The sequence below is a fragment of the Tuber melanosporum genome (genome assembly GCF_000151645.1).
Source record: "Tuber melanosporum whole genome shotgun sequence assembly, scaffold_165, strain Mel28".
Lineage (NCBI taxonomy): Eukaryota > Fungi > Ascomycota > Pezizomycetes > Pezizales > Tuberaceae > Tuber > Tuber melanosporum.
Window position 1 is genome coordinate 207,372 of NW_003298825.1, and position 12,356 is coordinate 219,727.

At 45.7% G+C, this 12,356-nt stretch overlaps 1 protein-coding gene; it reads right to left on the minus strand.

The window, feature by feature from the left end:
- Positions 1-8,880: 8,880 nt before the first annotated feature.
- On the minus strand, positions 8,881-11,853 carry GSTUM_00003263001 (uncharacterized protein). XM_002836894.2 has 6 exons: positions 11,518-11,853; positions 10,914-11,386; positions 10,828-10,852; positions 10,615-10,731; positions 9,395-10,427; positions 8,881-9,335 (listed from the first exon to the last, which is right to left on the minus strand). Exons 1-5 carry the CDS (start codon positions 11,735-11,737, stop codon positions 10,372-10,374), a joined length of 891 nt encoding a protein of 296 aa, XP_002836940.1. The 5' UTR covers positions 11,738-11,853; the 3' UTR covers positions 8,881-9,335; positions 9,395-10,371.
- Positions 11,854-12,356: the final 503 nt, after the last annotated feature.

Below are 12,356 nucleotides of genomic sequence, written 5' to 3' on the forward strand. Positions count from 1 at the left end.
TACATTTTGTTTTAAGTATTGTTTTAATACTTAAGTAGTTTCACCAAAGTGTATCACTTAATACCTTTGATTAGTTTCATTCATGCTAGATATGAACAGAATTGTATATTTAAAGACCACCTGATTCCACAATAGAAAAGGTAGACTTCGACAAACAGTATTTCAATATACTTAGTTGAATGGTTACTCCTTTGTTTTCTCAGTACACCTTCAAAGCCTCCTTTAGTCCTCAGCTCTTAACTTCTTTCTGGTAAAGTAGGCCACCTGCCAACTATCATACCTATTACCGATAATGTGATTAGCACCTTGCAAACACATTACACATATATCCTTAGTGAGATTTTGAAAAGTTGCATCCTATGACTATAATGTCATCTCAATAAAGCCTACTTCATAATACCATATATATTGCTGCTGTCCTTCTGACCAAAAGCTCTTCACAGGATATATGAAAGGACATCTCTGAGTACTTCTGAGAAATAGAATGGAGAAAGCCCAGCAGAGGCACATTGAGTTACTAGACTTCAAAGTTAGGCATCATAATTATAGGCTGAATGTAATAGGACATTTTTCTCACAATAATCTGTGACAACTCCTACATTGCCCCAGATATCATAGGTGATAGAAATGATATCAATACCTATCTGAAGGCCAGTGTATGTTGGTTGATCCTGGAAACAGTATCCTTCTGAAGGTGATACTTTTGAAGGCAAGGTGGATTGAGGGAAAACCGCTCAGACTCAGTAGACCTAATAGGCAATAGATATAAAGCATGACATACTGTTTACCAAACCTGTATTATAAACAGGTACCTGACATATAAGCTGGCTACTTTGTGTATTCAGAAGAGACTACTGGAATAATAGTCAAGTGGACTGATATTTCAGAAAGAACTCTATTCAACTTTATAAATCAGAGACCATCAGTTGGAAGTTAAATAGCACATCTTCTGACGGTGAATATTTTATTATCAAACAGTATAAAGATGGTAGGAAAGAATTCTGAGTCAAATAGGATCCATACTTGTTAAGACTATGGACTATTGCATACAGATTTAAGAACGATACTTAGTTGTATTTTAGTTAAAAGTAGTCCACAAACACTTAGACATGGTATCTAAATATTAAAGTACCTCCTCAGCTTTACAAACATCATCAAGCAATAGAGGAGATCTTAATAATATTCAATTATTTTACAAACAAATATTTACAATATTTTTATTATCCTCTTAAGTGAGTTCTTAGTAGTTATAATTGAAAAGAATATTAATATACCTTTCTAGACAATCTCTGTCTATACTAAATATTTCAGCCTAAGTCTTCTTGTTACATACTAGAGTTGGCTTCCAACTAACAGATCCTAATAGTTTTCACAAATATTTGTTGAGGCTGCGAAGACCTTCCACCCACTAGTTTGTACTATAAAGGGAGTGGACAGAAGTAATGCAATACAATTGCAATAGCTTTCCTCAACATCATACCTCTACCTCTTCTCTCTTACTATAATACCAATTCTATTCCTCATAGTCCTTTAAATATTTTCTGGAAATCAATATGCAGTTAAAAGAAATGTACAGTAGTGAGCATAAGTAGTCTATTTAAATAAATACACATATATAGTTAAGATAATAATAAAATAAAATAATTAAGTAATTGGTGTTCAAAATCTTGAGAAGCAGCCATCATTAATGAAGAAGAGTCAACACTTCAAGTAAGAAATGATATGCAATGCTTGGATCCATATTATTACTTTCCAAGAAATGGCAGAATGGTTATTCAGAAAGATAGCTGCTAAATTGGAGAGTAAAATGGGCCTCGAAGTATATCACACTATTTGTACTCACATCTCCAACAGCTGTTAGGAAACAGACAGTCCTTCCTACCACCAGCACACAGGAAGACCTCCAATCTTTCAAGAGGCTGATCTACTTGATCTAAAGTCTTTTATTATCTCCTTTGCTTATTTTATTTATTAATAGTTGTTGTTGTGGAATACAGGAGTCTATAAGTTGATAATATTGATATCCGGGAATTTGTATTGTGCTAGTGTTGCATTACTTTTTTCCACCCCCTGTACTGTACTGTGCGCAGTTAGTGTGACTCTCCATCTCTCATTCCCCTGTACGCTCTCAAAACCCCAGTACTCGCAAGTGTTCATGAGCGGCGGGTGAAGTGTGAAAGGAGAGTATGATATCGTGGTCAGTATCGTATAATAGTACTACTGGTGCGGTTGGAGATATATACGACTCCTGACAAATGTGTAACCGAAAGCACGGAACAACACTAACCAAGCTGTGATACCAATACCATATTTTCTAAAAAGTACAGGAAACTGTAATGAGGATGGCAACCCCCCGCCGTTCGCATGAAATGACATAGCGCAGGATGTATGGGTCTGTACTGTACTGTACGGAAACTCGGTCGATCTCGTTCACCAGTGCACACGAAAAGCCCCCACTACAGCACAGTATCCGTTCCGTTAGTAGGTGCCCACTTGAAAACGACTATAGCGACCAGAAGTATGGTGATATGTGGGTAGAAGTGTGAGAATGGGAAGGATATATATAAACATAAAAAACAAGTATTATCATAGTGTGATATTTCTTGGAATAATATAGGAGGAATCCAGACGGCTTAAGGTAAAACCTCCCGCACGCATTCGACACACAATCCGTAAATACCGTATGATATATATACATCCCATAGCGATGCTGTGGAATTCACTTTCCGGCTGGGAATTCCCCTGTCCTTTTTTTCTTTTTTTTTTTCTTTTTTCATGAGGAACAAAAAAAAAAAAGAGAGAGAGAGAGAAATGAATGAAGTGAAATACGAAACGTGCTCTTCGAATGTTCCGCCTTCCCCACACGTATTATCATGAGGTAGACTCATGACAAGCTCCGATCTGTAGATTAGGGAAAACGAAGAAATGAACGGGACGTTCGGGAACTTCCTGGACCACGAGATTTACTCACGGTACTATGACCACAGGCAATGGTCGGCGTGGTCGGGAGGTAGGTGCGTATCATAGGTATGATAGGTAGGTAATCTCGGAGGTGGGGGGTTCTCCTCTCATATAGTACAAGTACGGTGTGGTGCGGTAGCTGCTCAATCGATCACGGGTCTGCTAGGGATGTGTAATGAACTTACACCCGTCCGAGTATGATATGGTACCCGAGTAAAAGTTCTCGTACTATACCCTTCATTGAGCCAGAGGCTTTCAGTCGCCTTTTCCCCCTTTCCCCGTTTGAATATGCCCTGGGACGTTGTGAGCTTTATCGCAATTCGTTTCTCACAGAGTGATATGCATAGAAATAGAGTATTATACTTGCTATGGTATGAAGTCTTTTGCGGACGGAGTGTGTGTGGTGTAGTGCGATCAGGAGATATCATAATATTATCGTATCATAAATAGCAAGCTCCTCCTGGACAGGGTAGGGTATTTTCCAACCCAGTGGTAGAGTAGAGTGCCACCACTATCGTCCGATCCCCATCGGCAAGTGAGAGGCACCCTATGGACAGAATCCCTCCCTCCCCCATATCAAACATCAAATCCCAACTTCCTACCTGGTAGGTTATCATACCTCCCATAACTTAACTCCCAGCTCACCTCCACCGCTGGCAGACACCACCACCCCCACCCCGCCCCGCCCGCGAGCGCCAGCCAGTGCCACATCTGCGCGGGAGCAACTAGACTTCCACACCTCAAGAACTTATATCAAAAGCCCAACCACCAGTCGATAGCACAATAGCAACGGGGAGGGGATAAGCGCCCAAAGTGAAGCCAAGTAAGGAGGTTGATAACACTCCCGTATATCGGATTTATCGTTCCTTCTTTATGGCCTTTGATGGAGTGAACCGTCGCTTTTAATAAATGGAATTGTGGGCTTGGTAAATCTATCCTGAGCCTGCAAGGAAACCAGGACTGACGGTGACCCCATTCAAGGCCCTAACCTCCGCCTATGTACTTTTATAGTGTCCCAAGATCCGCTTGGATCACCCCCCCCTCCTTGCACTCGGATTTGCTAAGTTGGGTCACAACCTTGATATTACACCGGTCGAGTAGGCGGCCTGATAATCACCCTTTCTCACCCGCCGTGCCCCCCCGGAAATTCCCCGAGTCGGTCAAGGGCGATAACACTTGTGATCGATACTGTATATGTTTATCAAATCACCAAATTTAATGCACAAGTCAGCTGGGAAGGTACAAGCACTGTATGGTAAGCACACTACCCACCGTCCCATGCGAAGGGCGGGGCCCACGGTAATATATAACTCGGCTTCAGCTATGATATAACACACCATCTGCTCCACACAGTTTCTAAGCCAAGCCATGTTAAGCTTTATACAAACCTACCTATGATACGGTACTTACCACACCTTATCATGCCGCCCAACCCGCGCAAACCCCCAAAAGCACTACCCGTATTCACTCCCAGGGCTTCGCAGGGCAGCCAAACGCTCACAAGATAACATACTCGAGTACACGAAACACGACCACACACACACACCCTGCTCAACCACCCCCACTGTAAAACCAGGTTGAACCAACCAACCACAAAAAGAACAAGCTTTCCTCCCATTACGACCCATTTCCAAAATCCCGGACTCGGAACAACCCCACGCCATGATCACCCTCTGCATGTAGCAAATCCCAGCACATGCAAACCCCGTCCACGAAAAAACTGTCGATCCACCAGTTTTTGCAACGCGACCAGGTTACATCCAACATTAAGTGCAGCCGCAGTAACCGCGTCAGGAGATGACTGGTCGGATATCAACACCAACTGAGCCACCCGTGTGCGGGTGATAATCCATGACGACGGGTGGGGAGGAAAGAGTCATACGAGTGAACCGTGGGAGTGCATAAAACGCTCGCGAGAATATCCCTCGCATGGAGCAAAGGTGAAGCAAACCCCTGGAGGCTCGTGGTGGGTAAGATGTTATGCTGTTAGATAGTTAAGTTACGGCAAGTGTAAGCCGCGCTCCCCATAACCACTAACAAATACCCCTATCGTACCGGTATACTAACCATAACCCAGACACCGGCCCCCCACTCTCAACTCTTGCTTCTTCACCCCCCTATGCAGGCTCGATACGAGTGCTACCGTAGCACCCTAAAAACCCTTGGAATCCACCACCTCTGACAGCAATGTAATCTCTGGGCCTAGAGACAAAACCCCCGCGAGAAGGATTAGAGTTTTCCTGATATAGTATAAGATCAACCCACTAAATGTGTTGTATCTCTTTAACCTGTCCTCGCAATTCTGTTGACCTGCCAAACTGAACCCACCGCGGGACGACTGGATGACGGAGATAGTTGGATTCCAAGAGTTTTTACGGTTTAGTACGGTACACAAATCCATTCAAAAAGAAAAGGAAAGGAAATCATGCGCAGCGATACGATACCTCAGCAAGTCTCAACTCGAGCACGGACCACAACGCAGCCTCGTTCCTTAACAATGTTTCATGTCAGGCGAAAATGCCGTGAAGAACGCGCTTATATACAAGTAACAGGCAAGAATTATCCGAACATGAGACAACGGTTATTTGTCTGTTAGCCATATATTAAACATGTCTCATGTTCGGATACTTCTTGCCTGTAACCTGTACTCGAGTACCTGCCAGATTCAACTCCAAGAGCCAGACAACCACCCCAAGTGATGGTGTAAAAAGGAAAAAAGGAAAGTAGAAAAGAACCGCTAGCACATCATTTCTTTGGTTCCCGAACCAATGGGGAGCGCTTGAGCAGAGTAGGCTAGAGTGCCGATAGTGGAAGAGTAAAAGCAGAAGAGAAATGGGAAATGAAGAGCTGAAGGTTTTGAGGTGAATTTTTGCTTTTGACGAACGTGCGCGGTGGATTTTCTCCACGGCGGACAGTGCTACCTAAGGGGGGCGGAGGAGTAGATGTTCATTTCGCCCGTAATGAGGTATTGGCAAGTAAGGTAGAGAAGCAAAGCTGGGGAATCGCTCGCCTCATAAGTTAGAGCGCAGAGAGAAGAGCTCATCCACCGCAGCGTATCCCCATAGATAGCTAAGGACATTCACACGAGTTCGGGGGCGATGCGCCATGCGAATTATGAGCTTCACATCGGAGCAACACACCGTGCCCGAGCGACAAACTGACGATCCCACCACCCCCGAACAATATGTAAGCGTACAGTAGAAGTCACCTGTCTTAGAAAAGCAGGATACCACACCTCTGAGCGTGGGGGGGTATCTATTGCGAGTGTGTATCAACCATTCGCATACCGTAAGATCTCGGAATAAGCTATCAGATCACTGACGGAAATCACCGCACCGGCCCACGATAGGCTTAGTTTGGCCAGGTTGGCAGAGTTTGCAGAGTGGTGATACCAGTTGATGAGATCCAACACATCCAGAAGGCTCAGGCTATACCCTGTCGGGAAATCGCTATCCTTCTCGGGAGATTTCGTCTCTAAATGCGGAGATTAGAGGCCCGACGGAGATAGTGAATGACAAGAGATCTTACAGTGAAGCAAAGGGTAATTGTTACGTACCCATATACGAGTATAAAACACTTTTATAAATGTTGACGACCCCCCCCCCAAGGATGCCCTTTTAATTCTTTCCTTCCGAATAGTCATCGCCAGCAGTTATCGCGCCGGACATCTCCGAGAGAAAATGCAGTCATAGGTTCTCACTCGTTGAGAACCGGAATCTAAATGAAGCTTGACCACACCGAACGTCTCCTCTCATCTTGGAGGTGGCCGTTTGCAACCAGAATCACCGATCCTCAAAGATGACCGCATGGAAGCCACAAGGGGCGGGGCATGCGAAAGGTAAGTGTGCGCCTTCGGCAGATTGTGGGGAAGCTGCATGGTTTAAACTAAATGGCAGACGACCTCCCGACCAGCTTGACGCACACCTGGAATTCCTTCCATGTGGTAAAATGTTGTTTGGATCTTGAGGGAAGCTTCTCCTCGGGGATTCTTTAGACAAGATGCCTTTCTGCTCTGGAATCGTACTCTCCTTCCAAGTTCATTCCCAAGTCTTATGTGGAAGAAATCGCCGTTTGATAGGTTCCACATGTTCCGCACTCGCTTCGAATCCCGGCCCCGTCACCCCCACCGACTCATCACGGAATTGGCCCGCGATATGAACCACACGTTCCACGCATTGTGACGTCCAAGTCTGTGATACATGCCCCCAAGTGCAGTCTCAATCAAGCGGTATCCGCTAAATCACAAATGATATGGTATATAGAGGAGGACATTTGAAATTCTGCACCTACGAGCCGAAGGACAATCTAAGCCCGTTGCATAGACCTTATCTCCACACAGTCATAGCCATATCACATGAACATTCCATCGCGCGTACTCCCCGGCGGCTGAAAATCGCATCCAATCCGATCGATCCAAAGCACATTCAAATGCTGAGGGAAGGGTTGGTTGGATCAGCCACCCGGTTCGCCAGCTGGATTGAGATGTGGTCCGGGCCGGTCCACTTCAAGATACCTTCGATAAGAAAATGGGACAGCTAATATTATGAGTAAATAGCGAGAAAATGGTCAAGGCGGACTCTTCCCGATCGCATATATGTACTAGGGAGTCCCTTGAGTTCCCCTTGCGCATCCGGCCAGCCACCAATCACACCTTGATTTCCTAGATATTGCGTCAATTGCATTTCCGTTTAAAAAAAAGAGTTCCGGCACCTAGAGCGCCGGCATCAGCCAAAGGATTCGCCTTGTACAGTTGAGTTTGGGCATCAGCGCGGCTCTTCTGGCTTCTGCATCCCTCCGACCCCGCTAAGAATCACCTTAAGGGTTCCTGAATACCCGAAGCTCAGAAAATAATAAAAATGTTGGCAAGATCGGTTCCCAGCATGGCCATTGAGATCGGGACTGACACGAAAGACAGCGAAAGTCGTTGAGATAAATTGGCTGCGCTCCAACTGTATTTGGAATGCATAGCCTTTCGCCCTCCATGTGCCATCTTTATTTGAACCATAAGACATCCCTGAGGCGGCAAGAAAGAGGACCTTTTTCATTATCCAAGGTTAGTTGGAGCGAGACCCGCCTACTGGTAAATAATCAGCGCTAGGTCTGAGTTATTCCGGTAGCAAGGGAGACTCCTCGAGATATGCACCATGAGATATCACTCGTAATAATTTCCCCAGTCTGCATGAGGCCGAACCCCTATATCCCGGTCTAGCCTTGTCGGCGCCTCTCCGCGGCAGCCTTCAACCGATCTCGTCTTTCATCATAGGAGATGTACTGAGATAGTAAGCCAAGTCCAAGAATGGTATGGATGAAGAGACTGCGCGGTGACCCCGAAGAGCACTTGCTTTTCCTCGCCTTATACCCTCTGTACTCCCCTCGACATCTCTTCTATGTGATCTCTATGCACCTTCCTTTCTTCAGGTCCTTGTTAGCCGTCCCTGTCTCCGCTCCGCTGCTCACCGGATCGTGGGGGGGCTTCCTCAAGATTGAAGTATATCACAGATGAGTATGGCAAATAGATTCCCACCGAGGCAAGGGCTTTCTTAGGGTGTGGAGAGTCAGAAAGAGTGGACAGAGGAAAGGGGGGCGGAAGGCAGGATGTAAGTCAGAAGATGGTGCAACGAGGGGAAGAGTGCTGTTCAATAATTACTCTCGTGTCCTCTCATTGTCCGCCAATATGTATGTACGTTTGGAATTGCAAGTCGGTACAGCAAGACCGCTGTCCGCATAATATGACCCATGAGGGCTGCGGTTCCATACCGAGGCATCCGACGTGGCCTACTCGATGCAATGGAGAAAAACAGTAACTTATCTAGCAGCGCGTCAAACAACAACTCTTTGAAAAAGGAAGGTAGGAAGGAAAGGTTCATAATTCTAGGACAATTAGACAAGAGGACCACAAACTACCACACATACTCAGCGAAAAACCAGAGCCGATCTTATTGTATCATATCTTTTGTACCAACTAGGGTAGTCTATCGGTCCTTTCGTAGATTGTACTAGAGGATAGGTGAAGCGTCACAATAGGGTAAGAACGTGAGAAAAAAGGAAAAAAAAGTTAAAAAAAAAAACCCCCCCCGCCCTTCCAAAGAGACGGCAAGGCCTCTATTTGTCTCGGGGAAGTGGGCGTTCTTCAGCCTTGGGTCGAGATCCGCCCAGCCCAATCCAAAATCATTCCCCCTTCCCCTTCCCTTCGCTTCAACCGCGAGCACGCTGTGCGTGCCCCTCGGATAGGTGAAAAAAGTGAACCACCATATGATACAATACGACACCCACCTTTATCATCAAATCTGTCTAGATAACCGGATCTGCAAGTATGGTGATTTAAGGGATTAGGGGTTTTCTTGCCGAGCGCTGGCTTGTCGGAAACTCAACTTCTGTTGGTTGTCAGTCCAGTTTGGCCCCATCGATTCAGTGAATGCCTTGCTCTACATACTCTATTCACCTCCTAGATCTCACGCTATTCAACCCCTCGCCAACTGTGAAGGTATAAAAAGTCGCGCGGGGTAGCCAAACGAGTGCTGCTTCCCGTGTCGAGAGTGCCCTGGATGAAATGGGGTGTAGGAGCACCTGTACTCGTAGATAGGGTATGCTGGTTGGAGAGGTTATTGTATGATATGTATGCAAGTTAGCTCGGTGGACCACTGGATTGACGGGTATTATGCTCAAATACGGCAAGCCTAGCTTGCCGTACGCTGCTAGCTGGAGAATAGGAGAGTGTTGTAAGGTTATGAGGGGTTTTGTTTGGGTTTTTCCGGACCGGTTGAAGTGTTTGTTTCTCCTCTCAGCTAACAAAATTTCCGTCACTTTGATAGGTCAACCGCCGTAGGTAAGTACGGTAATTTATTTAACGTTTTTTTCCTTTTCCATTTCCTTTCATTTCCTTCCCTTTCCTCTCTTTTTCTTCCTCTCTTCCCACTCCTCTTCTTCCTCCGTACCACCTCGTCTTCTCTTCACCCTTCCCAACAGAAGAAAGCGAGTCTCCTCTTTCGTTTCACGTGATGTGCTATGATCGCCCGCCAACAGGGATCAAGTCGCGTGGGATCACGTTCCAAGCATCAAGATTCAAACTACCGGTAGTGCACAGAGACCTGCCCTTTTTCGGTGTGTGAGGGAAAAATAAAAGACCTAAAGAAAAAGAAAAGGAAAGGAAAGGAAAGGAAAAAAAAGGAAAAAAAGAGTTCGCCGTCATTCAAGAATCACGATTTGTTCCCTTTATTATATATAAAATACATAACGGAAACCCCCCAAGAAAATCGGCACTTTAATGGTTCATATGGGTTTCTTCAGCTCAATGGCACACTCCCGGTACGGAAAAGAAATTGCGCCAGAGTGGAAAATTTTTGCAAAAAAAACTATAGAGTTAAAAATCAAACTCGATAGACCATCCATTATTTCAGCTAATCAATCCTTTCACACCAGTTGACGGTAGAGCACAATCTCGGATTGCTTGAAATAGCGTCTAGCATCTATGTCCCACCCAGTTAGCCAATTGCATCCCCATCTTAAATACCAAAATCTCGGCGCATCCTCGTATATTGGCAAATGAGCCCCCACGCCCAGGGGGATGGTGGAACCGAGTGTTACAAAGGGGAATACAGTAGCAGGCAAGCAAATGATTTTTAAGAGGGAAAAAAAGAAAAAGAAAACCCGTACCTTCATCAATCAATACTAGACTCAAGTAGTAACGAGTCGAGTATTTTTTGTTGACCTCGCGAAATGTGGGAGTCAGATCGAACCCGCCAAGGAAAAGGCGGATGGGGATGGTCTCGCCTATGGTTCACATCATAAGCAATCAGAGAGGCAGTCTTGGGTTAAAGTCTTGAACAGCAGGTGATGAGTCGCACAAGCGGATAACTGGATACGTACCTCGAGAGGGAGATCCGTCCATAATCTATACAAATCAGTTAGATGTTACCGAGTCATTATCTTCTTTCCGTGTGCGGGAAACCCACCTCAAATCTGACGAGGGTCTCGCTTTCATTGTACTGATTGGGGGCAGTTCCAGTAGTCTCCCGGCGAATAATTGATAGTTCCATGTGTTTGATCTTGAGCCGTACCAAAAGGAAATAAATCCGCCCGACAATGACGTCTTTGAGATGGTATTTGGATTTTGAGTACTCAAACTCGATGTGCAAACAATCCTCGATGCCAACGTCCATCTTGATCGAGCTGTTGCTCTCGGGTGGCATGCGGTAAGAATATACCCATATGTCCTTCTCACGGATCACATCTGCCATCCTCCGCGAAACCGTAACCCTAACGAAGTAGCGAAGCTTGACATTGATGCCGTTATACGACTCATACTGCTTTTCGACATTCTTGAACTCAAATTCGAAGGTTTGCGGATGCTGGAGATCGCCAGGGGCAGCCAGCTCTTGACCAAGGGAGAGAAATTCGTAATGGTTTCCACGATCGTAGAACATCTCTAAAGTGCAAGAAAAGCAAACACACAATGTTCAGCATAGCTTCAATCACACACGTTGTTCGACAGCCCGATCCTGCTGCGCTGCCAGGCAAACACACAAGCTTCGTATATTCGATTGAAGGACAGCCAACCTATTGTCCCAATGAATTGCACCTTGATCCCCGTATGCTCCAGACGCTTCCCATCCTTTGGCCGAATGGTGACAGCCCCCTTTACAGATTCTCCATCCGAATAGAGTGGACATTTTTCCCGTCTGTTCTTGTCGAGCTTCACATCCACCATCTGCCGTTTTTCATCAAAGTCCTCCAGTCGGATGTCGATATCCAGCGGGGTAGAGAAGAAGTACGACATAGCAAGGGCAATTCAGGACCGCTAGTACAAAGCAAGATGGATTCCGGAGGAGAGAGTGGGGTTCGTTGAAACAAAAGCTGGTATGTATCGGATGATGAGAATTGATGAATGAAATGATTGCTCCTCGCCGGCTTCGAGAAACGATTTCAAAAGTGGGAACGGCAACGCGTGGATGCGATGTCGTGTGTTGCCCGCCAGCGTTGCCTTGATCAGGAAGATTTAGCCCCAAATAAATTACCCAATTAGGAATGCCTCGTGATGGCTCCTAATCCACGCTTTTCCAGGCAATAGGGCCATAAATGTATCATAATAACTCCATGAGTGACGCCGCCAAGAAAAATGACTCCATACAAATGGGAAGTTTCCCGACCAATCAAATGAATCGGGGGGGCAACGATCAACATGTTGCAAACACCGTAATCCAGATACCGGTGCGAGAGCTCCACGGTTATCCGCCCTCCCACAGCGCTTCTGGTGACTGTCCGACACATCCCTGCCACCGATCGTTGATGTTCTGATGTCTGATTGATTTGCTGCCACTACCCCGGTTGACGTCATTTACTCAGGGTCCAGTCCGCCGAAAATTTACCCACCCGAATGGTCGGCGGAACCATGGGAG

What these genes read in the sequence shown, in the direction of transcription:
- GSTUM_00003263001 (XM_002836894.2), bottom strand. Translation starts at nt 11,737, where the DNA reads ATGTCGTACTTCTTCTCTACCCCGCTGGATATCGACATCCGACTGGAG. An exon ending in GCAATTCATTGGGACAATAG is followed by an intron (nt 11,387 to 11,517) that starts GTTGGCTGTCCT and finishes CTTGCACTTTAG; the next exon opens with AGATGTTCTACGATCGTGGA. An exon ending in TCTAGTATTGATTGATGAAG is followed by an intron (nt 10,428 to 10,614) that starts GTACGGGTTTTC and finishes GGTGGGACATAG; the next exon opens with ATGCTAGACGCTATTTCAAG.